The sequence below is a fragment of the Plecotus auritus genome (genome assembly GCF_963455305.1).
Source record: "Plecotus auritus genome assembly, chromosome: 10".
Lineage (NCBI taxonomy): Eukaryota > Metazoa > Chordata > Mammalia > Chiroptera > Vespertilionidae > Plecotus > Plecotus auritus.
The window spans coordinates 3,328,671-3,354,668 of NC_137785.1; the positions used below are offsets into that span (position 1 = coordinate 3,328,671).

At 51.1% G+C, this 25,998-nt stretch overlaps 1 protein-coding gene across 1 annotated transcript in view; it reads right to left on the reverse strand.

The window, feature by feature from the left end:
- The window catches only part of NLRP5 (NLR family pyrin domain containing 5), a gene marked incomplete at both ends in the record, with an annotated part of 28,587 nt that extends 12,210 nt beyond the window's left edge, over positions 1–16,377 (reverse strand). The window contains 6 exons of the mRNA XM_080644045.1: positions 135–305; positions 2,149–2,316; positions 7,134–7,304; positions 10,171–11,770; positions 14,156–14,233; positions 16,089–16,377. Of these exons, the coding sequence (XP_080500171.1) occupies positions 135–305; positions 2,149–2,316; positions 7,134–7,304; positions 10,171–11,770; positions 14,156–14,233; positions 16,089–16,377 (2,477 nt within the window). The remainder of the gene's footprint in view (positions 1–134; positions 306–2,148; positions 2,317–7,133; positions 7,305–10,170; positions 11,771–14,155; positions 14,234–16,088) is intronic.
- Between the last annotated feature and the right edge of the window lie 9,621 nt (positions 16,378–25,998).

A 25,998-nucleotide genomic window follows, 5' to 3' on the forward strand; every position in this document is an offset into this window, starting at 1 on the left:
CCTGCTCTCACCCTTGGCGGATGTTATCAGCCAATCCCTGCCCCCCCCCCACCCTCTACCCGGGTCCCCTATTACTGGGAGGACCTCGGTTAAGACAAGACAAAGACCCCGCTGTGAAAGGAGGCGCCACTCACATGAGCCTGCGCAGGGCGCACTGGGGGACCTTCAGGGCCTGGCAGAGGGACGCCAAGCCCTGGTCCGTGACCTTGTTCCCCGCGAGGCTCAGGGATCTCAGGTTGCGGGAGGCCAACAGGATCTGGGAGATGAGCGGGCAGCAGGAGTCCGTTAACCCACAGTGATCCAACCTGCAGACAGAGAGGAGGCTTGTGAAGCAGGCCCTCGCCCGCCCCCAGGCCCTGGCTGCACCCCTCCGCTGGTCCCGGGACACCTGCGGCCTCCGAGTCTGGCCGGGACCGAACCTGCAACCCAGGTACACGCCCTTGACCAGAAATCAAATCGGAGACCCTTGGGTGCGCGGGGCCCACGCTCTAACCACCGCGATTACGTTTTAAATTATTTTTAATTTTTTTTAAAAAATATATTTTATTGATTTTTTTACAGAGAGGAAGGGAGAGGGAGAGAGAGGTAGAAACATCGATGAGAGAAAAACATCGATCAGCTGCCTCCTGCACACCTCCTACTGGGGATGTGCCCACAACCCAGGTCCATGCCTTTGACCGGAATCGAACCTGGGACCCTTGAGTCCGCAGGCCGACGCTCTATCCACTGAGCCAAACCGGTTAGGGCTATTTTTAATTTTTTTAAAAAATATATTTTTTTATTGATTTCAGAGAGGAAGGGAGAGGAGAGAGGGAGAGACACATCAAGGATGAGAGAGAATCATGGATTGGTTGCCTCCTGCACGCGCCCCCCCTGCCCCCTCCCACGGGTGATCGAGCCCACAATCTGGGCCATGTGCCCTGACCAGGAATCGAACCGTGACCTCCTGGTTCATAGGTCGATGCTCAACCACTGAGCCACACTGGCCATGCTGTGATTCCTCCTCCGCCCCCGCCCCCCACAACTTTATGAAACATCACAAGTGACCTTTGTATTGTGGTAAAATATACACAACATAAAAATGACCCCACTAACCATTCCTCCGTGCACAGGTCAGGGGCATTAAGGCCATTCACATCCTTGTCCGCGTCCCCACCATCCGTTTCTGGACTTTGTCAACCTTCCCACCTGCTGCGATCTTTTTGCAACTCGCCAGGAAGAATTATTTCATTTTTATTTTTTAAATATATTTTATTGATTTCTTACAGAGAGGAAAGGGAGAGGATAGTTAGAAACATCGATGAGAGAGAAACATCGATCAGCTGCCTCCTGCACACTCCCCACTGGGGATGTGCCCGCAACCCAGGTACATGCCCTTGACCGGAATCGAACCCGGGACCCTTCAGTCCGCAGGCCGACGCTCTATCCACTGAGCCACACCGGTTAGGGCGGGAAGAATTATTTCAAAATAAAATGTCTTTGCTGCAAAACTCTGACCTGATAGAAAAGATTGAGCCCTAACAGTTTGGCTCAGTGGATAGAGCGTCAGCCTGTGGACTGAAGGGTCCCGGGTTCGATTCCGGTTTGGGTTGAAAGCAACCCAACCCAAAAAAACCCCTGCAAAGAGCGAAAACCACCCTCGCTGGTGTGGCTCAGTGGATAGAGCGTCGGCCTGAAGACCCAAGGGTCCCGGGTTGGATGCCGGTCAAGGGCACGTACCTCGGTTGCAGGCTCCTCCCTGGCCCAGGCCCCGGTCAGAGTACGTGCAGGAGGCAACCCATCGATGCGTGTCTCCCACATCGATGTTTCTCTCTGTCTTTCCCTCTCTCTTCCCCTCTCTCTAAAAATCAATGGAAAAATATCCTTGGGTGAGGATTAAAAAAAAAAACACAAAAAAACCCCCAAAAAAGTGAAAACCACCGTGGCCGGGTGGCTCCAGCTGGTTGGGGGTTCCACTCCTGGTCAGGGCACATACCTGGCTTGTGAGTGTGATCCCTGGACAGGGCGTGTGGGAGGCAGCTGATGGATGTCTCTCTCTCTCTCTCACATCGATGTCTCTCTCTTTCTCGGTCTCCCCCCTCCTCTCTCTGAACATATCCTGGAGCTGAGGATTAAAGAAGAAAAGTGAGAAGCAGACCCAGGACTTACCTCAAAGACTCCAACAAGCAGTGGGGGTGTCGTAAGGCTTCCTGCACCACCCCTACGTCTTCCTCTTGCAGGTGAATGTTGTCCAAGTTCAGGTGTTTAATGTTATGGTTGACGATCAGCGTCTTCCAGAGGTGATGCAGACCCAGGGTAATCTGCGTGCCTTTAAATCTGCAGGAGAGAGCGAGGGAGCGAGAGTTAAGACGGTCGGGTGCAGCCTAATTAATTCTTTCGTTGTGGTTCATCCTCACCTGAGGATATTTTTTCCACTGATTTTTAAAAATATATATTTTATTGATTTTTACAGAGAGGAAGGGAGAGGGATAGAGAGTTAGAAACATCGATGAGAGAGAAACATCCATCAGCTGCCTCCTGCACACCCCCTACTGGGGATGTGCCCGCAACCAAGGTACATGCCCTTGACCGGAATCGAACCTGGGACCCTTCAGTCTGAAGGCCGACGCTATATCCACTGAGCCAAACTGGTTAGGGCTTCATTGATTTTGATTTTTTTAAAAAATATATTTTATTGATTTTTTACAGAGAGGAAGGGAGAGGGATAGAGAGCTAGAAACATCGATGAGAGAGAAACATCGATCAGCTGCCTCCTGCACACCTCCTAATGGGGATGTGCCCGCAACCCAGGTCCATGCCCTTGACCGGAATCGAACCCGGGACCCTTCAGTCCGAAGGCTGATGCTCTATCACTGAGCCAACCCAGTTAGGGCTTCATTGATTTTTAGAGTGGGAGGGAGAGAGGGAGAGAGGAACCTTGATGTGAGTCTCTCATCGATTAGTTGTCTCCTGCAAGAGCCCAAATGATGTTTCTCTCTCTCCACCTCTCTCTCTCTACCTTCTCCTCTCTCTAAAAATCAATGAACATGTCCTTGGGTGAGGATTAAAAAGAAGTACACTAACCAGTTTGGCTCAGTGGATAGAGCGTTGGCCTGCGGACTGAAGGGTCCCAGGTTCGATTCCGGTCAAGGGCATGTGCCTTGGTTGCCCAGTAGGGGGTGTGCAGGAGGCAGCTGATCGATGTTTCTAACTCTCTATCCCTCTCCCTTCCTCTCTGTAAAAAATCAATAAAATATATTAAAAAAAAAAAGTAGTACAAATTGATAGTTGTAAAACAGTTACCGGTATGTGGAGTACAGCATGGGGAATATAGTCAGCAATCTATAATAATAGAAGCGTAATGTGCCATTTAGACCGGACAGCCGGACGGCCTTCTGGACGTCCTTCCAGACCACATTCCAGACGAAGCCAGGGCTGCCAGGGCCCAGGCAAGCCATTGTGGCTGGGAGGGCTGAGCCCCTGGTGTGAATTTCAAGCATCAGACCCTCTAGTATTGTCATAACTACGGATGGGGCCAGGTGGGGACTAGACGTTTTATTAGGGGTGGTAGCTTCGTAAGTTCTATAAATGTCTAATCACTGAAACTCATTGTATTATTTAGGTCGTTCACCTGAAACTAATATTGAATATCCACTGTAATTGAAAAATAAAGTAAAATGATTAAAAAAACCCAGTAAATTGTTCCCTTCAAAGAAAAAAATATGGTATATCCATCAGGAACAGAACTAGAGACCAGCCAACATGGGTTGAGTGTCAACCTATGAACCAGGAGGCCATGGTTTGATTCCTGGTCAAGGGCACATGCCTGGGTGGTGGGCTCGATCCCCAGGGTGGGGCATGCAGGAGGCAGCTGATCCATGATTCTCATTGTTGATGTTTCTCTCCCTCCCTCCCTCTCCTTTCCTCTCTGAAATAAAAATATATTAAAAAAAAAAAGAATAGAATTACACACAGTTCAAGTTAAAGCGCAAAGTCACGTGTCAGAACAATATGTCACCCTTTGGGTTAAAAAAAAATTCATCTGGCCCTCCCAGGTGTGACTCACTGGATAGAGCGTCAGCCTGTGGACCTAGGGGTCCCGGGTTCAATTCTGGTCAAGGGCACATACTGTGGTTGCAGGCTTGTCCCCGGGCTGGGCCCTGGTCTGGGAGTGTGCAGGAGGCAACCAATCAATGTATCTCTCTCACATCAATGTTTCTCTCCGTCTTTCCTTCTCCCTTCCACTCTTTCTAAAAAAAAAATCAATGGAAAAATACCCTTGGGTGAGGATTAAAATTTTTTTTTATCTGCCAATATTAACATATATTTTCGTGGAAAATATGTGAGAATTAATGAGGGACAAGGAAGTTGAAGAGACATCAAAGGGTTTACTTAACACCTCTGTAATTCCTAAATCTTTTTTTTTTAAATATATATTTTATTGATTTTTTACAGAGAGGAAAGGAGAGGGATAGAGAGTTAGAAACATCAATGAGAGAGAAACATAGATCAGCTGCCTCCTGCACACTCCCTACTGGGGATGTGCCCACAACTAAGGTACATGCCCTTGACCGGAATCAAACCCGGGACCCCTCAGTCCGCAGGCTGATGCTCTACCACTGAACCAAACCGGTTTCGGCTCCTAAATCTTTTTGCCACTATAATGTATTACTGTTGTATTACAAATAAGGTGATGAGGTGGTTAGAGACGATGGCAGGGTGTGACAAGAGTTTAAAGCAGGGACAGCTATGCCTGGCTGGTGTGGCTCAGTGGTTGAGCGTCGACCTATGAACCAGGAGATCACGGTTCGATTCCTGGTCAAGGGCACATGCCCAGGTTGCAGGCTCAATCCCCGGTGTGGGTGTATGGGAAGCAACTGATCAATGATTCTCTCTCATCGTTGATGTTTCTCTCTCTCTCCCTCTTTGAACTCAATAAAAATATATTAACAACAACTCAGGGACAGCTACGGGGAGGATGTCCAGACAGCAGCTGGGAGAACCGTTAAGTTCTGTGCGGGACGTTAAGGTGACAGGGCACCGTGCATTACCATGGGGTCACCAGCCCCGTGGAAGGAAAGCACTCAGACGCAGACACGGCAGGACGGGGGTGGCCTTTGCCACCAAGAACCTGACTGGCTCCGGTCTCGGCTGTCCTGCCGGCTTTGCTTGGCCTTAGAAGGAAAATGAAATAGAACCTTCCAAGTACAACTCGCCTTTCCCCGGTGACCGCAGGTGCCTGGTGAGTACCCCGGGGTCTACAGACCCAGGAACGTATCAGCATTCACATACGTGCGACCTCATGACTATACGCGTGGCCCGGTGCACGGATTCGTGCACACGGAAGGAAATTCACGAAAGAAGAGATTCGTGCGGTAAGTACAGGACTGCAAACAATTACATGTCAAAATTAAGTATCTTACGTAATAGAAGCCCAACAACCGGACAACCGGATGACCAGAACGACCGGTCGACCAGTCGCTGTGACGTGCACTGACCACCAGGGGGCAGACGCTCAAGGCAGGAGCTGCCCCCTGGTGGTCAGCGTGTTCCCGCAGTGGGAGTGCCGCTTGGCTGACCAGGATGAGCAGCGTTCCCGCAGCTGGCCGATCCCTGCAGGCCATGCCCCCCACCAGGGCACAAATCCCGTGCACCGGGCCTCTAGGATATAATATAGTTATTGTAAAAATTAAAACACAAAATATTTTAATACGTATCGCGCATGCTCTGAGTCAACGTGTATTTTTAAATTGCCAGTGCCCTGCCGAAACCGGTTTGGCTCAGTGGATAGAGCATCGGCCTGCGGACTGAAGGGTCCCGGGTTCGATTCCGGTCAAGGGCATGTACCTTGGTTGCGGGCACATCCCCAGTGGGAGGTGTGCAGGAGGCAGCTGATCGATGTTTCTCTCTCATCGATGTTTCTAGCTCTCTATCCCTCTCCCTTCCTCTCTTTAAAAAATCAATAAAATATATTTAAAAAAAATAAAATAAATTGCCAGTGCCCATCATACGTACCGGTCGGCTGGTCGGCCATACGGTCCGTCACTTAGCCTTATATGTATATACTAGTGGCCCGGTGCATGAAATTCGTGCACATTAAAAGGGGGATCCAGAGTCAAGTTGCTGCCCACCCTCATGCGCCTCAAAATCGCGTGAGACCCAGACCCAGCCGCCCTTCCCCGCATTGGGCTAGATCCAGACCCGGCCAGTCCCACCCTTGTCAAGCCCCGCCGGGCAGGGGGGTGCAGCCTCAGGTCCCCTGGCCCGGTGTCAGGATGGGGGGCATGGCCTGAGGTCCCCCAGATGGGGTGGGGGGCATGCCTTGAGGTCCCCTGTCAAGCCCCGCCAGGCAGGGGGGTGCAGCCTCAGGTCTCCTGGCCTGGTGCTGGGGCGGAGGGTGCAGCCTGAGGTCCCCCGGCCTGGTGCTGGGGTGGGGGGTGCAGCCTGAAGTCCCCTGGCCTGGCACTGGGGCAGGGGGAGCAGCCTGAAGTCCCCTAGCCCAGCACCAGGACGGGAAGTGCACCTTGAGGTCCCCAATCAAGCCCCACCGGGCGGGGGGCATTGCTTCAGGTCCCCTGGCCTGGTCCCAAGGCAGGAGGTGTGGCCTGAGGTCCCCCAGCCTCACGCCAGGGTGGGGGGCGTGGCCTGAGGTCCCCTGTCAAGCCCTACGGGGGCAGGGGAGGGCGGTAGCCTCAGGTCCCTGCTGATTGCTCGTTAAGGCTCCTTAAGGGAACTTGGCTTCAGCTGTGGGTGCAGCCATCTTTGTGATGGAGTGATGGTCAATTAGCATATTCCCTCTTTATTAGATAGGATCGATGATATGACCTTATGACCTTAAACGCACCAAGGACGGATTGAAGTGCCTCGCTAAATAATGCACGTTGAGCTTTGCACTCATTGCCTCAGGCTGGACACTCGCCCGAAGTGAGCTCCCTTCTCTTTTCCCTTTACTAACCAACTCCTAATTCATCCTTCAAAAACCCAAATACGTGAACCCACCTCAGTCATCCCTTCCCAAGGTCTCGAGTCCCTTTCCCATCCCACTGCTTTCGGGAGCTCGGTTCCTATACCTCCCACGGCACGTGTCCCCTCCGCACACCGTTTATAGATTGGCCTTCGCGCTGTGACACGGCCACGCCCAGGGGCAGCCTTACATCAGCTTCTGGATTTTGCAGGCTGGCTGCCTCAGCTTGAGGCACAGGGTCCTCATGGCCCACTCGCTCAGGGTGCTGCCAGCGAGGTCCAGCTGCTGCAGGCTCGGGTGGGTGCTGAGCACGGAGCAGAGGTTCTCCCACCACTCGATGACCAGGGGCTTGGTCTGCAGCCTACATGGGAGAAGGAAGGAAACATTGGCTTCCACTGGATGGAATATATATATATATATATATATTGATAGATAGATATTGATAGATATTGATAGATATTGATAGATAGATATTGATAGATAGATATTGATAGATAGATATTGATAGATATTGATAGATAGATATTGATATTGATAGATAGATATTGATATTGATAGATAGATATTGATAGATAGATATTGATAGATAGATATTGATAGATAGATATTGATAGATAGATATTGATAGATATTGACAGATAGATTTTGACGGATAGATTTTGACGGATAGATTTTGACGGATAGATTTTGACGGATAGATTTTGACAGATAGATTTTGACAGATTTTTTGATATATTTTGATATATTTTGATATATTTTGATATATTTTGATATATTTTGATATATTTTATTTATATTTATATTTATATTTTCATTGATTTCAGAGAGGGAGAGGGCGAGGGCGAGGGCGAGGGTGAGGGAGGGAGGGAGGGAGGGAGGGAGAGAGAGAGAATGAATCATCCATGGTGAGAGAGAATCATTGATCGTCTGCCTCCTGCACGCCCCCCACTGGGGATCGAGCCCACAACCCGGGCATGTGCCCTTGACCGGAATGGAACCTGGGACCCTTTAGTCCGCAGGCCGACGCTCTATCCACTGAGCCAAACTGGCGAGGGCCCATGGGATAGGTTTTAACATGAACAATGGCCGCATCCAGGTCAGAAAAGAGACCAGTCTAAAGGAGGAGACAGGGATGGATGTAGAGGCTCCGTGGACACATTAGCGATGCCTGGGCCTTGGTGGGCACGCTCCCGTCCACCCTGCTTCCCAAGTCCTGGGTACCCAGGGGTGCAGCAGGATGGTTTGGAGTCAGTCTGTGCTTCGGTGCCCGCTCCCCTCCGAATGTGAAATGGCGCAGCCTCTATGCCAAACAGCAGGGAGGCCCCTCAAAAAAACTAAAACCGAAACTACTGTCCGATCCAATAATCCCACATATGCCAAAGAATCGAGTCAGGCCCGGCCGGCATGGCTCAGGGGTTGAGCATCGACCCATAAGCCAGGAGGTCACGGTTCCATTCCCGGTCAGGGCACACGCCCGGGCTGTGGACTCCCATCGCCAGTAGGGGGCGTGCAGGAGGCAGCTGATCAATGATTCTCTCTCATCATCGATTTCCTCTCTCTCTCTCCCTCTCTCTCCCCCTCTCTCCTTCCTCTCTCCGAAATCAATAAAAACATTTTACAAAACAAACAAACAAAACAAAAAGAATTGACAGTCAGGATCCTAAGAGGTATTTGCACTCTATTATCCACAACAGCCAAGATATACAGGGTGTTCCCCCCCCCCCCAAATGTATACATACTCTCACAGCTGAGAGCTCAATTTTGAACATGAAATGTCTTTTGATAAACACTGCTTTTGTAAGTATTTAAAAGTGTATGTCTACGTTTGGGGGGGACACCCTATAGGAACAACCCAGATGTCTGTGGGTGGATGAATGGATGACGGAAATGTTACTCACCCCCCCATAGAATATTACCCAGCCTTGTAAAAGGAGATGCAGCCATTGGCAACAACACGGGTAAACCCAGAGGGCGTGATGCTGAGCGAGACAAGCCAGACACGGAAAGACACGCGTGACCTCGCATGCAGAATCTAAAACAGTGGGACTCAGCCCTGGCTGGTTTGGCTTAGTGGATAGTGTAGGCCTGCGGACTGAAAGATCCCAGGTTCGATTCCGGTCAAGGGCATGTACCTGGGTTGCGGGCACATCCCCAGTGGGAGTCGTGCAGGGGGCAGCCGATCCATGATTCTCTCTCATCATGGATGTTTCTCTCTCTCTCTCTCCCTCTTCCTTCCTCTCTGAAATCAATAAAAATCTCTCTCTCTCTCTATAAAAGCCTAATATGCGAAGTGTCCCCTCGGGAGTTCCACTGACCAGGAGTGCAATCACTCGGTATGATGTGCACTGACCACCAGGGGGCGTCGCGGAGTGAAGGCAGGCCCCCACCGGCAGCCTCTAGGGACCCTACTTGTGCACAAATTTTGTGCACTGGGCCTCTAGTTTAAAAATAAAATAAAAACAGTGGGACTCACACAGGCAGAGCCAGCATCCGTGGCGGAGGGTTGGGGAGGGAGATGGGGGCACGTTGGCCAAAGGGCACAGAGTCTCAGTTACATGTCACGTGTAGCCATGGTGTTTTCCACTGGAAATTGGCTAGGACGATAAGCCTTTTTAAAAAATATATATATTTTATTAATTTTTTTTTTTTTTTAAAGAGAGGAAGAGAGAGGGAGAGAGAGTTAGAAACATCGATGAGAGAGAAACATCCATCAGCTGCCTCCTGCACACTCCCTACTGGGTATGTGCCCGCAACCAAGGTACATGCCCTTGACCGGAATTGAACCTGGGACCCTTCAGTCCACAGGCCAATGCTCTCCAGGGGTCCTCAAACTTTTTAAACAGGGGGCCAGTTCACTGTCCCTCAGACCATTGGAGGGCCAGACTAGAGTTAAAAAAACAACAACTATGAACAAATTCCTATGCACCCTGCGGGCCCGGGACGCGTCGGCTGCTAAGCAGGACAGGCAGCGGCACCCGGTGGGCCGGATCAATGCCCTCGGTGGGCCGCATGTGGCCCGCAGGCCGTAGTTTGAGGACGCCTGCTCTATCCACTGAGCCAAACCAGTTAGGGCAGGACGGTAGGTCTTAAGTGTCTTCCCTCGCCTCGGTAACCGTGTGAGGGATGGCTATGCTAATTAGCGTGATTGTGGCGATTATCGTCTCAAAACGCCAATACCTCCGCGTGGAGACAGAAAGCATGAAAATTGCAGAGGGGGGGCCACTCACCCTTGAGGGACGACGGGCCACGCCTCGGTGGACTCATCTTCCGGGAAGATCTCCCTGACGTCCATCTGGATTTCCCGCAGGCCCCGGCAGTGCTGGACGCAGAAGGAGGACACGTTCAGGTCCATGGGCCGGTTCATCGTTAGCCTCACTTCCCGGAAGCTGCTCAACGCCAGATGGACAAATTCTGTGTCTTGGGTCTCAAAGAGACAGTAGAAGGAGTCCAGGAAGTCCAGCGGGGAGGTGGTGGCGGCCTGTTGACCCAACAGGGAGACCCACTGGAGCAGCACCCGCCTCACCGCCAGGGCCACGGCACACCCCAGCAGGTCCTCCAGCGCCCGCACCACCTCCTTGTTCATGAACCCGAACAAGAAACGTTTCATCTGCAGCACGTGGACGTTGAAGCTGATCTGCCTGAGCTCCTTCAGACTCTTGGAATTCTCAATGCACAGAGCGTGGGGTTCCCACTCGGCCTCCAGGCCCTCGAGGACGTAATACAGGGCCGCGTAGAACTCCTGCAGGCTCGGGTGCAGGAACGTGAAGCACCTCTCCCCCTGGCTGTCCCGCAAGAGGATGTTCTTGCGAAATAGAACGGAGAGCTCGGGCTCCGTCAGCCCATGAATGCCCAGGTCATCGCTGTAGAACACGAACTTCTTGGCCCACACGCCCTGCACGGCCATCCGGCACAGGCCCTTCAGGACTACGCGTGCGTCCGGACTGAGGCAGCATCCCGGGCCATCTTGAGGGGCGAGCTGATGGACCATGAAGGTGACGTACAAGCCCGTGAGGATCTGGCAGGTAGGGGGCAGGCCCTTCCCCGAAGCCGTCTGCAGCTCAAGAGCCCGGCAGAGCAGCCACCACGTGACGGACACCTGGCACCTGTCAATCAGCGCGTGGTTCTCCAGCACCGCGTGCAAGACTTGTGTTTTGTGGTCCTCGTTCTTGACCTGCTTGAGGAACACCTGGATCCTTTTCTCCATCGCGATTCCTTCGATGAAGAGGTACCGGGGAGAGACGAGCATCCATCTGAGTTTTTCCAGGCCCTCGTCTCTGACGGTGACGATCAGGGAGCACTCGGGCAGCAGGGCCTTCCTCAGAAGACTGCACATCAGGTCGGACACGGGCCGCTTCTCTGTCCAGTTGTCACAGACGTTGAGGTCAGCATCTTCGGAGGCAACGTCCAGGTCATCAAAACCGTCGACCACAAACAAGAGTCTTTCCGGTTGGGACAGGATGTTTACCACGGGGACCTCAGAGTCTGGCCAGTCCCTGGAAATTAACTCTGTGAAACTGCTTCTCCTCCTCCATGGTATGTCCCGGGCATCGAGGAAGAAGACGTAGGAAAACACGCCCGGGTAGAGCTCCCCGCGGGCCCAGTGCAGCAGGATTCTTCTGGCCAGAGCCGACTTCCCGACCCCGGGTCTTCCGTGAAGGACCACGGTGAGTGGCCGGAAGCCCTGCTGGTCTGGAGCAAAAGCACTAGACAATGTTTGCATTTGTGGACAATCAGCGGCAAAGGTTTTGAAACTGTGGTGTACGTCCGACGCCGTGGCGAACCTTGTCATCACATGACGTTTGTAGTCCCCTTCGATACCTCCTTGGCCTATGTCGGACCGAAGAGGGCAGAAGAGAAACAGGAGACAAAGTTGGAAGACACACTCTACACACAGGAGACTTTGTTGCTTCTCAGCAATGTATTATTGTGATTATTATTATTCCTCACTTGAGGATATATTTAAAAAAAAAATATATATATATATTAATTTCAGAGAGGAAGGGAAAGATAGAGAAACATCAATGATGAGAGAGAATCCGTGATCGGCTGCCTCTTGCATGCCCCCTACTGGGGATTGAGCCTGCAACCCAGGCATGTGCCCTGACCGGGAATTGAATCCTTACCTCCTGGTTCCTAGGTTAATGTTCAACCACTGAGCCATGCTGGTCAGGTGCAAGGATATGTTTTTTATTGATTTTGAGAAAAAGAGGGAGGGAGAGGGAGAGAGGGAGAGAGGGAGAGAGGGAGAGAGGGAGAGAGGGAGAGAGGGAGAGAGGGAGAGAGGGAGAAATGAATAAACCAGAGTTCTTTACCTTGGTCTTTTGTCTTTGCTGCTGTGGTATCATCTTGCTTTATAACTTGTGACATTTCTGCAGAAAAAGAGAGGGAAGAAGAAATGAAATCCCACACACTTAGAGGTGAATTAACCAGGTCAGACCCACCGTATCCCTAAGATAGGGTCTGCAATGCCAGATTTCATCTTTTGACCCGTCTGGAACCACGCCTCAGCTGGAGAGGCACAGTGGACAGAAAACAAGCCTTAGGGTCAAGCTCAGAGAGTATGGGTTTCTGGTTTCATTTCTGCATTTTACTCTTTGGAGACCTTTGGGTAAGTTGTTAAAATAAGAGGTCAAACCCAGTGAGGGATATCAATGTGAGAGAGACACATCAGTTGGTTGCATGAGCCCCAACTGGGGCCAGGGATCAAACCTGCAACCGAGGAATGAGCCCTCGACTGGGAAGCAAACCCAAGACCCTTTGGTGCCAGGGCCGAGGCTCTAACCCAGCCGTGGGCAAACTACGGCCCGCGGGCCGGATCCGGCCCGTTCGGCTGTTCTATCCGGCCCGCGGAGCCGAAAGAGCGGAGGGTTCTCTTGCTCTCCCCTCCGCTCCTTTACTTTGAATTTATATTCGTTCACACAAACACTCCATCCATGCTTTTGTTCTGGCCCTCCGGTCCAGTTTAAGAACCCATGGTGGCCCTCGAGTCAAAAAGTTTGCCCACCCCTGCTATCCACTGAGAAATACTGGCCAGGGCATGGGTTCTTTCCCCCCTTTTCCTTCTTTTGCTCAATCCCTTTACGCCTCCAATACCACCCCCACCAGAGCTGTCTGCCTGCTTTTTATCTACAAATCTGTCCAGATGGAAATTTTTAAAAGATCACTTTGCCTATCACCGTGGGGAAAATGGATTCCGGGTAACCAGAGTAGAAACAGAGATTCAACTGAGAGGATTCCGATATACAGGCTATATGGTAAGAAATGTGTAGAAATATGAGTCCTGTCCAGCCAGCATGGCTCAGCCGTTGAACATTGACCTATGAACCAGAAGGTCATGGTTCAGTTCCCACTCATGGTTCAGCTCCTGGTCAAGGACACATGCCCAGGTTATGGGCTTGATCCCCAATAGGGGACATGCAGGAGGCAGCCAGTCAATGATTCTCTCTCATCATTGATGTTTCTATCTCTCTCTCCTTCTCCCTTCCTCTCTGAAATCAATAAAATTAAAAAAAAGAGAGAGAAACGAGTCCTACGTCAGAGGTAGGTCTCATACGATTTCCTGATGAAATAGGTAGAAGGTAGAGAAAAGAAAGTCAATCAATCAGAAATAAACATCTCTCTATATAAAAGCCTACTATGCTACGTGTCCAACAGACTGGTCAACTCACCAGTTGCTATGACATGCACTGACCACCAGGGGGGCAGATGCTCCAACTGGTAGGTTAGCTTGCTGCTGGGGTCTGGCCAATCGGACTGGGCGAGATGGGGCCAGACACACCCTAGAGCAGGGGTGGGCAAACTTTTTGACTCGAGGGCCACAATGGGTTCTTAAACTGGACCGGAGGGCCGGAACAAAAGCATGGATGGAGTGTTTGTGTGAACTAATATAAATTCAAAGTAAAGGAGCGGAGGGGAGAGCAAGAGAACCGGATAGAACAGCCGGATCCGGCCCGCGGGCCGTAGTTTGCCCAAGGCTGCCCTAGAACCCTCCCACGGTCCCTCCCTGGCCACCAGCCCCGATCAGGACTGGGCGAGATGGCCCTGATCGGCCCCGATTGCTCGCCAGGCAGAGGGATCCCACCCGTGCACGAATTTCGTGCACCGGGCCTCTAATACTAAAAATAATGACCAGGCTTCTGGTGTGAGTAGCGCAGTGGATGGCAGGACCATGGACCGAGATAGGAAACCCTTGACCCAGCCCCCAACACTGACCTGAAGGCTGGCCCATGCTTGTTCCTCGGTCAGTCTTCGTGGGTGTAAAATCTTGTAGTATCTCAGCCAGCGAACATTCTGCAATATAGGGCGGATGACAGAACAGGGGCCACAACGTCACAGCCACGGCCCTGGCCGGTGGCTCAGTGGGTTAGAGCATCATCCCGATACGCCCATTGTTTGTGGGCTTGATTCCCAGGCAGGGCACATACAAGAATCCCCCAATGAGTGCATCAGTAAGCAGGACAACAAATCTCCCTCGCCCCTCTCCCCTCGCCCCCCTCTCATTAAGAAAAAATATATATATTTTTAAGAGTTCTCTCTGCCCAGATGACTGAGGGGAACCAAGACAAGCCCGTTTACCCCGTGACTAGCCTGTGATGGGGACAGTGGAGTCGGAGCCTCAAGTGCCACCATCAGAGGAACAGCAGAGATTTATGTGAAGGGTGCTCTGATTTTTTTAAAAAATGTTTTTATTGATTTCAGAGAGAGAAGGAGGGAGAGGGAGAGAGAGAGAGAGAGGCATCAATGATGAGAGAGTGTAGAGGGCTGCCTAGGAAGGCACATGGGCATTTCTTTTTTTTTTTTTTTTTTAATATATTTTATTGATTTTTTACAGAGAGGAAGGAAGAGGGATAGAGAGTTAGAAACATCGATGAGAGAGAAACATCCATCAGCTGCCTCTTGCACACCTCCTACTGGGGATGTGCCCGCAACCAAGGTACATGCCCTTGACCGGAATTGAACCTGGGACCTTTCAGTCCGCAGGCTGACTCTCTATCCACTGAGCGAAACCGGTTTTGGCTGGGCATTTCTTTAAATTGTTGTCAGCTGAGCCCGAGGCGACTGGCAGAGCCCCGTCTTGGTTACGCCCTCCCCCAGAAGGTGGTGGTGGTGGTGGTGGGGGGGGGCGTTATCAGTACTGACTTTTTACCTTTGTCCAGGTGCCCGGGAGCGGGCTTTGATATGTAAATCCAGGCAAGCACCAGGAATACTAGGGCCTACTCAAGAATGCAAATAAGCTCCTTGGATCCTAAGTTTTGGTGACACTTCCTGGTATTTGGGGGTATAAAATAAATGTGCTGTGTGGGCTCCGGGGTCGCTGCCTCTCCATCAGAGAGGATGGCGTCCCACCTGGCTCCCAGCTTTGTTTCTATCTTTCTATCTGGTCTCTTTCTTTCTTTTATTTCTTAATCCCCAGCTCCTCCACTCAGGAACCGGACCTGTTCCTTTTCCGTGCTGGACGCAGAAAAGAGAGAACACCTCTACAAGAGAGAATCATGGATAGGCTGCCTCCAGCACACCCCCACCCCCAACCCCCATCTCCACCCCCCCACCCATGTTAATACTTTCAATAATAGAGATTTTTCTTTTTAAATGTGCAAGAAGGAGAACTATTCCGAGGCCTCAGTCTTTTGTTGTTGTTAATCCTCACCCAAGGATTTTTTTCCATTGATTTTTCAGAGAGAGGAGAAGGGAGAGAGGAAGGGAGAGGAAGAGAGAGAGAAGAGAGGGGAACATCAATGATGAGAGAGAATCATGGGCTCTGGCTGGTTTGGCTCAGTGGGTAGAGCATTGGTCTGTGGACTCAAGGGTTCTGGGTTCGATCCCGGTCAAGGACACATGCCCAGGTTGTGGGCTTAATCCCCAGTGCGGGGTGTGCAGGAGGCAGCCAATCAATGATTCTCTCTCATCATTGATGTTTCTCTCTCTTCCTGTCCCTTCCTCTCTGAAATCAATAAGAATGTATTAAAAAAGAAAGAAAGAAAGAAAGAATCATGGATCAGCTGCCTTCTGCTTGCCCCCTACTGGGGATGGAGCCCACAACCCCGGCATGTGCCCTGACCGGGAATTGAACCGTGACCTCCTGGCTCCTAGGTCGACCCTCAACCACTGAGCCATGCCGGCCGGCCGGCCGGCCGGCCTTACTCACTTTCCATCTCCTCCTTGGCCTTCTGAGAGAGCACGGGCAGGTTCATCTCCAGAAAGATGTCCATGGCCATGCTCCAGACCACCAGCGCCCGGCAGTGCTCATGCAGGAGGAAGGCCAGGTGCTGTGCGTCCGCCCCGGGCACCTCCACCCACGGGAAGGAGCCCGGGACCAGCCCCGATGTGCTTCCCACGAGCAGCTCCTTGAAAGTCTGGAACTCTTCCTTGTCCAGCTGCTGGAGACACCAGCGCAGTCCACAGTCGGAAAAGGGGGATACGTTGGCTTCCCCCATCGCAACGCCAGGCGGAGGGCCCACCCCCCGTGTGGATGGAGAAGTAGATTCCCTGGTTGCAGGGAGCAGATGGGACCTGGTGGGGTTGGGGAGGGGAGAGGGACAAGATTCAAAGGAGAGTCGTGCATCGCAGGATCACACTCACTGCCATCCCTCCCGCCCCCCTCCCTCCGAGATCTCTCGTCTGTTCCATGCCTCCTGCTTCTGGTCCCATCTCCTTCGTCACTTTATTTTGTTCCTTCGATCCCACACATGAGTGAGAGGACTTGTCTTTCTCTGACTGGCTTATTTCACTTAGCACAATACTCTCCAGGTCCCTCCATGCTGTTGCAAAAGGTAAGGTTTCCTTTTTTTTTTTTTTAAAGTAAATATATTTTTATTGATTTCAGAGAGGAAGGGAGAGGGGGAGAGATAGAAACATCAACGATGAGAGAGTGTGGCGGGCTGGCATGGCCATGGCACACTCAGCCCCAGGGCGTCTTATGTGCCGCACCAGCTCAGCCAGGTTCGGTGACCCTGAGAGGGGGCGGTGAAGGATGGAGAAAAGACAGACAAGAGAATGAAAGCTGGGTCTCGGTGGGACGCTGTCCTCTCCGATGGAGAGCCAGCGACAGCACCAGGGACCACAAACCGTGTCTTTATTTTACAGCCAGATGCCACGAGGCAAAGGAAGGGCGTGGTCAGGATGTTGACAACATTCTCGTGGGTTTCGATCCTACTCAACTACATGCACCTGAACTCTATCAAGCCCACATCACTCAGGCACATGGGGCCACGTGTTCGGACCATAGGTTCAAGCTCACCACTACAGCTGTTGGCTATGATTGTGCTGGGAGGGCCCTGCCCTCCAGCTGGGACTTGCACGTGGCCACGAGAGGACTGTGCCTTCTCATCAGTCCGAGGCTTGAATCTGTCCAAACACTGTGGCTGCTCTCCACGAGAGAATCACTGACTGGCAGTCTCCTGCGTGACCCCTACTGGGGATGGAGCCCACAACCCGGACATGTGCCCTTGACCAGAATTGAACCTGGGACCTTTCGGTTCACAGGCCGATGCTCTATGCACTGAACCAAACTGGCTAGGGCTTCCTTATTTTTAAAGTAAATATATTTTTATTGATTTCAGAGAACAAGGGAGTGGGGGGGGGGAGAGAGAGAGAGACTTCAATGATGACAGAGAATCATTGATCGGCTGCCTTCTGCATGATCCTCACTGGGATCGAGCCCACAACCTGGGCCTGTGCCCGTGACCGGTAATTGAGCTGTGACCTCCTGGTTCATACATGGAAGCTCAACCCCTGAGCCACACCAGCCGGGTTTCTTTCTCTCTTTATAGTCGCAAAGTATTTCATTGTGTAAATATGCCACACCTTTTTTATCCACTCATCTACTGATGGGCAGTTGGGCTGTTTCCAGATCTTGGATCTTGTAAAGAATGCTTCGCCTTGCCAGTGGTCGGCAAACTCATTAGTCAACAGAGCCAAATATCAACAGGACAACAATTGAAATTTTTTTTGAGAGCCAAATTTTTTAAACTTAAACTTCTTCTAACGCCACTTCAAAATAGACTCGCCCAGGCTGTGGTATTTTGTGGAAGAGCCACACTCCAGGGGCCAAAGAGCCGCATGTGGCTCACGAGCCACAGTTTGCCGACCACTGGCCTAGCTAGCTGGTTTGGCTCAGTGGATAGAGTGTCGGCCTGTGGACTGCAGGGTCCCAGGTTAGATTCCCCGTCAGGGCACATGCCTGGGTTGTGGGCTCGAAGCCTAGTGTGGGGGCTGCAGGAGGCAGCCAATCAATGATTCTCTCTCATCATTGATGTTTCTCTCTCCCTCTCCCTTCCTCTCTAAAATCAATATATATATATATATATGCATGCTTCAATGGACATAGGGGTGTATATAGTCTTTCTGATTGGTGTTTCAGGGGGGCAGGGGCTGAGTGGAGAGGGGCAAAAGGAGGGGAAATGGGGGATATCTGTAATAGGGTCAACAATTTAAAAAGTTATGATCTTCATACAACCAGGCTCGGTCAACTCACAAGATGGAGTGACGTTTTCCACTCCTTTTGTTAGAAGTCCAATTCCCAGGTAACAATTCTTCATAGACCGAAAATTATGTGACATGCTTTCTATCTTGTTATTAGATGATAAGATTTGGGATATTTTCCTGCCCGTTTCCCTGGTTCCCGGAACAGCACCGGACATAGTGATATTAAAAACCCTCCTTGGATAACTCTAACCCAAACCCTAACCCTAAAACCTAAACCTAACCCTAGCCCTAATCATAACCCTAGTCCTTACCCTGAGCCTAACTCTAACACTATCTACACATTTTAAAAAAAATGTATTTTATTGTTTTACAGAGAGGAAGGGAGAGGGATAGAGAGAAACATCAACGAGAGAGAAACATCGATCAGCTGCCTCCTGCACACCCACCACTGGGGATGTGCCCAACAACCAAAGTACATGCCCTTGACCGGAATCGAACCTGGGACCCCTCAGTCCGCAGGCCGATGCTCTATCCACTGAGCCAAACCGGTTAGGGCTATCCTACACATTTTCCAACTCAGAAATACAAAAAAACACCTCCTTAGTAAAGGAGAGAGAGAGAGAGAGAGAGAGAGAGAGAGAGAGAGAGAGAGAGAGAGAGAGAGAGAGAGAGAGAGAGAAAAGAAGAAGAAGAAGAAGAAGAAGAAGAAGTAGAAGGAGGAGGAGGAGGAGGAGGAGGAGGAGGAGGAGGAGGAGGAGGACGACTATTCATGGACACAGACAACAGTGTAGTCATTGCCTAAGCGGGGAGGGGAGGAGGAAGAGGGTGGAAGGGGGATAAACAGAAGGAAGGAGACTTGACTTGGGGTGGTGAACACACAATACAGCATACAGATAATGTAATATAGGATAGTGTACCCCAAACCTGTATTAATTTTGTTAACCAGTGTCATTTCAATAAATTTAATTAAAAAATAAAGTGTCAAAGGCAAAGTCTAATATTAACGTCAAGGACATCACTGGAAAGACCCGATATAAACCCCAAGTCATCGTTGAACTGGGTTGGCAGCCAATCTGACATTTTAAAGTCCCACTCTAGAAAACAAAATGAAATTCTGCCCTAACTCGAACAACGACTCAGAAAATGTAAGACATCTGTCCTGACCAGGGTGGCTCAACGTCCCATACACCAAGAGGTTGCTGGTTCGATTCCCAATCAGGCCACATGCCCGTGTTTCACGCTTTGTCCCCAGTAGGGGGCGTGCAGGAGGCAGCCGATCAGTGTTTGTTTCTCATCAATATTTCTCTCTTGCCGAAACCAGTTTGGCTCAGTGGATAGAGCGTCGGCCTGAGGACTGAAGGGTCCCGGGTTCGATTCCGGTCAAGGGCATGTACCTTGGTTGCGGGCACATCCCCAGTGGGAGGTGTGCAGGAGGCAGCTGATGGATGTTTCTCTCTCATCGATGTTTCTAGCTCTCTATCCCTCTCCCTTCCTCTCTGTGAAATATCAATAAAATATATTTAAAAAAATATTTCTCTCTTTCCCCCCACTCCTTCCTCCCTTCTTAAAAAAAGAAAAAAGAAAATATAAGACATCAGATTAAATGCCGGCAACAGAAGTAAAAAAATGTATATAATTTAGGAAAGTGAAGTGTCTGTTTTGAAAGCTTTGTAAGGCCTGTGACAGATAAAACCTGGATGGGAAAAGAAAAGAGTATCTATTTTCAAAACATCAGTTCTCCTAATGTAATCCATGTGACATCAAATGAGAAGTCCTGCTGATAATTTTATTGGCACTAGATGCTAATGCAAGGTCTTACAAACAGCCAAAAAAACAGACCAGAAAATTCTGGGGAACAAAGCTTATTTATCCGTTGATGTCTAAGCAAGACCATCACTTCCGTGAGAGGAGGGCCCCTGTTCCCTAGCGTCGGGAGATACAAGAGATGATGCTACATGTTAGAATATCCATGTGTGTGAATTCCTACTTCACATACAACCCCTCCCAAAATTAGCAGCTGGAACGCAAGGTCTTAATCCATAATAGAGATGAGAAAATTCTTCAACGCGGTCCCCTCTCCCTTCCCTGAAAAACATCAAAGCTCCCCTAAAAAGTGAAGGTACAAACAAATTTGAAACACAGCATTACAGAAGGAACTCTTCTAGTCAAGGAACACGATCAATTGTTCAATTTATTAAAATGAGCCAAGGACCCGGCCAGCGTGGCTCAGGGGTTGAGTGTCGACCTATGAACCAGGAGGTCACATGGTTCGATCCCCAGTAGGGCACACGTTCAGGTTTCCGGCTTGATCTCCAGTAGGGGGCGTGCAGGAGGCAACCAATCAATGATTCTCTCTCATCATTGATCTTTCTCTCTCTCTCCCCCCCTTTCCTTTTCTCTCTGAAATCAAAAACATTTTTTAAAAATACATATTTTATTGATTTTAGAGAGGAAAGGAGAGGGAGAGAAACATCAGTGATGAAAGAGAATCATTGATTGGCTGCCTCCTGCACGCCCCCTACTGGGGATCGAGCCCGCAACCCAGGCATGTGTCCTGGGCGGGAATCGAACCTGGGACCTTTCAGTCCGCAGGCTGATGCTCTATCGATTGAGCCAAACCAGCTAGGGCAATAAAAACATTTAAAAAACCAGCAAAGGATTTAAAAAACACACAAAAAACAACCCTACCTGGATGTGGCTTCCATTGGTACTAGTTATAGAGTCATGAATGATAATGTTGCTCCATAAGAATTCCAAGAGCTAAGTTCTCAAAAGCCAAAAATAGACCATAAAATCCTGGGGGAAATATTTTGGCTTTATTGAGACGGCAGGTGCCAAGTCTGATATGCCAGCTGGCCGGGTCCCTAACATTTGATGACCAACCACTTTGTTTCGGGCTGAGGAGAAGGTGCTCCTGTATTTTGAGTAGTTGTATCCATTGGGGCCTTCTCTGTGGAGGGCAGTTTGGCAAGAGCTCTATGCCCTCTAACTGCTAACATCGTTAGACACAGGCTCGTTCGCAACGGCAACACCCAAGGCCGTTTGGGGTTGATCGAGAACAGGTGCGCGCCAATCAGAACCCCCTATGTCCGCTGCAGCGTTATTTACAAGAGCCGGGATCTGGAACCAGCCCACGTGCCCATCCGCAGGTGAGTGGATAAAGAAGCTGTGGGGCATTTACACCAGGGAATACTATGCAGCTGTGAAAAAGAAGGACCTCTTACCCTGTGAGACAGCAGGGAGGGACCTGGAGAGCATCGTGTTAAGGGAAATAAGCCAGTCAGAGAAAGACAAGTATCACATGATCTCACGTATATACGTGGAATCTGATGAACAAAGTGACGAACAAAAGAGGTAGACTCTCACAGGAAAGGGGGAGGAGGCAGGAAGAAATTAACCAAAGAATGTACATGGGTATAGGCCAGCTGTGGGCAAACTACGGCCCGAGGGCCGGATCCGGCTCTTCTATCCGGTTCTCTTGCTCTCCCCTCCGCTCCTTTACTTTGAATTTATATGAGTTCACACAAACACTCCATCCATGCTTTTGTTCCGGCCCTCCGGTCCAGTTTAAGAACCCATTGTGGCCCTTGAGTCAAAAAGTTTGCCCACCCCTGGTATAGGCATAGCCCGTGGACACAGACAATAGTGTGGTGAAGGCCTGGGAGGGGGGGGCGGGCAGGAGCGGGTAGAGGGGGGCAAATAGGGAAAAATGGGGGACATCTGTAACACTCTCAACAAAAACAACGAGATAGGTGTGTCCATTCAAGCCCTGCATCCTCAATGCCAGAACGGTGCCTCCACCTGTAAGATATTAGTGCCCCACCCCAAACACACCATTTTGGGGGGGGTGAGCAGGACATGGGTTGAGTCGGGAGGGTGAACCGAAGGACACGTTTTGCTTTCTACCTCCCCATAGTGTTTGCTTTCTCTAAAATAGGAAAAGCCATCTCCCGTGAAAGCATCATCTTCGTGGAAGCCGGTAGAAATAAGAGTGTTTCACTAAAACGATTGAGCTGTTACCATGACCCATCTATGAGTGAGAGAGAGACAGAGACAGAGGGGAGTTAGGGGGGGAGAGACGGTGGGAGAGAGAGACGGGGGGAGAGACGGGGGGAGAGAGAGACGGGGGGAGAGAGAGACGGGGGGAGAGAGAGACGGGGGGAGAGAGAGACGGGGGGAGAATTACTGACAACGGACAGATGAGAAAGTTTGTGTGCCGATTATTCCAAACAGAACCCTAGCAAGAAAATGAGCATTTCTGCACGTTTCCATGTAATATCTAGGAAAACTATCGGCCCCGTTGGTGGTTATAGGGGATGATACTGCTACCCCTCGTCCAATACATCCCAAAGAGGGAAGTAGTACATGAAGCCCCAAAGACAGACAGACAGACACACCTGAACGGGGTTAGAGCCCAGACCGAAGGGTTGACTTGGGGGGGGCGGTGGAGAGAAGGGGACGTGGCGTCCCAGCAGGAGGGTGGGCTAGAGGGGTGTGAATGAAGAGGGGTGGTGTTTATGAGTTCGTTCTTTTCTTCTGAAATTCATTTTTATTGAAAGCGTTACAGGTGTACGACCCCAACTTCCCTCTTTTTCCCCATTGACCTCCCCCACCCCGCCCCGCTCCCATCTCCACCCCAGGTGAGTCTTTTTTTTTTCTTTCTTTGCTTAATCCCTCACAGACAATAGGGTGGTTACCGGAGCAGGGAAAGGGGGTTGGGTGGGGGGTAGGAAAAGGTTAAGGGGGGAGTAATGGTGATGGCAGGAGACTTGGGGTGAACACACAATACACAGATGATGTGTTGTAGAATTGTACCCCTGAAACCTACATAGTTTTATCAACCAATGTTGTCTCAACTAAAAAAAAACACACACAAAAAAGCTGGGCGGTGAAGGCTATTTTCTGAGACTAAATGACGAGACAAGAGGGAGAGGGAGAGAGGGCATGGCTCTCCCTCTGCGTCTCTCCCCTGACCCCCTCCACGTTCTCTCTCCCAGCCGTGGGCAAACTACGGCCCTCGGGCCGGATCCGGCTGTTCTATCCGGTTCTCTTGCTCTCCCCTCCGCTCCTTTACTTTGAATTTATATGAGTTCACACAAACACTCCATCCAAGCTTTTGTTCCGGCCCTCCGGTCCAGTTTAAGAACCCATGGTGGCCCTCGAGTCAAAACGTTTGCCCACCCCTGCTCTATCCTCATCTCTATCTCTGTCTCTCCCCATTTCTCTCCTCTCTCTCTCTCTCTCTTCCCCCCGCCCCCGTCTCTCTGTCATTAATAGATGGGGGGCAAAGGTAACAGTTCAATCATGTTAGTAAAACCCATTTATATCTACCAGCTTCCACTAAAATGATGCTTTCACAGGAGATACCTTTCTGTATTTTAGAGAAAGCAAATACGATGGGGAGGTATGTTTCTCTCTCCTGCCGCCCCCCCCCAAGCTCCACTTGGCGCCCACCCTTTCTCTCCTCTCTGAGGACATGACCGGGGTCTTCAGGGACCCCCCAGAGGCCGTTCGCATTACGGCGAGGTTTCAAAGGGGGTCCCACCCTCCCCCCACCCTCCCCCCACCCTCCCCACCGGGTTACCTCACCCGCGACTGTTTCCTCACAGGACCGAGAGCTCCCGCAGGGTGGGTAGCTGAGCCACAGTTCACGTGAGCCCCACGAACACAGCCACACCCCCGACTCCCACCACCTCCGCTGACCGTGACCTTGAGCCCCAGCACCCCAGCTCCGTCCTCAGGCTGAGACGCAGAGACTGGGAAGGGCGAGGCAGGTTCCTAAATGCCCCACACGGGAGCGTTTCGCTTGGGAAACGGCCCCGTTCGTTCCTTCTCAAGGTGGCTTTGGGCTCCGGGAGCCTCGGTGGGGAGGGTGCGGCCCCAGACCAGGGCTCAACAAGTAGGTTTGAATGTTTAACGGAGAAAAAAAGGTGCTGGGACAAGACCCGAGGAAGCACTCACCGACTCCGTCCTCACCGCCAGGGTCAGGTACCAACCAGCACCACCTGCAGAGGGGCTTTGGGGAGTCCTGGGTGGTCACGTGGCCACGGGCCATTGGCTGTCTCCTGCCATTGGCTGCTTCAGGCCATTGGCTGCCTCAGGCCATTGGCTGTCTCGGGCCATTGGCTGCCTCAGGCCATTGGCTGTCTCAGGCCATTGGCTGTCTGGGGCCATTGGCTGTCTGGGGCCATTGGCTGTCTGGGGCCATTGGCTGTCTCCGGCCATTGGCTGCCTCGGGTCATTGGCTGTCTGGGGCCATTGGCTGTCTGGGGCCATTGGCTGTCTCTGGCCATTGGCTGTCTGGGGCCATTGGCTGTCTGGGGCCATTGGCTATCTGGGGCCACTGGCTGTCTCCGGCTATTGGCTGTCTGGGGCCATTGGCTGTCTGGGGCCACTGGCTGTCTGGGGCCATTGGCTGTCTGGGGCCATTGGCTGTCTCGGGCCATTGGTTGTCTCGGGCCATTGGCTGCCTGGGGCCATTGGCTGTCTGGGGCCATTGGCTGTCTCGGGCCATTGGCTGTCTGGGGCCATTGGCTGCCTGGGGCCATTGGTTGTCTCCGGCCATTGGCTGCCTGAGCCTGCGAAGGGCGAGGCCCAGTGAATGAGGGGCAGCTGCCCCCTGCCTCTGCGTGCACCCCCTGGCACACCTGTGCCAGGGCCTCTGGACGAGCATGGCCTTCACCTGCTCGTCCTGCAGCAATAATTGTGTGTGTGTTCTTTTACTGACCTGGATGTTTCACCTGGCATTTATTTTTATTAATTATCATTACTATTTTATAATATTATTTTTATAATATTTTTATTGATGTTAGAGAGAGGATGGGAGAGGGATAGAGAGACAGAAACATCAATGAGCCCTAGTTTGGCTCAGTGGATAGAGCATCAGCCCTCGGATTGAAGGGTCCCGGGTTCGATTCCGGTCAAGGGCATGTACCTTGGTTTCAGGCACATCCCCAGTAGGAGGTGTGCAGGAGGCAGCTGATGGATGTTTCTCTCTCATGGATGTTTCTAACTCTCTCTCCCTCTCCCTTCCTCTCTGTAAAAAAATCAATAAAAAATATATTTAAAAAAAATTTATTTTCTGTGGAGAGCGGCCACAGTGTTTGGACAGGTCCAAGCCTTGGACTGACGAGAGGGCACAGTCCTCTCGTGGCCACGTGCAAGTCCCAGTGTGGAGGGCAGGGCCTCCCAGCACCATGATAGCCAACAGCTGGAGTTGTGAGCTTGAACCTGTGGTCCGAACACGTGGCCCCACGTGCCTGAGTGATGTAGACTGCAAGTAAACAAAACTTGATCAGGTGCATGTAGTTGAGTCAGATAAAAACCTACGAGAACGGCCCTGACTGGTTTGGCTCAGTGGATAGAGCGTCGGCCTGTGGACTCAAGAGTCCCAGGTTCGATTCTGGTCAAGGGCATGTACCTGGGTTGCGGGCACATCCCCAGTGGGGGGTGTGCAGGAGGCAGCTGATCGATGTTTCTCTCTCATCGATGTTTCTAACTCCCCAACCCTCTCCCTTCCTCTCTGTGAAAAATCAATAAAATATATTAAAAAAAAAAAAAACCACGAGAACGTTGTAAACACCTTGACCACGCCCTTCCTTTGCCCCGTGGCATCTGGCTGCAAAATAAAG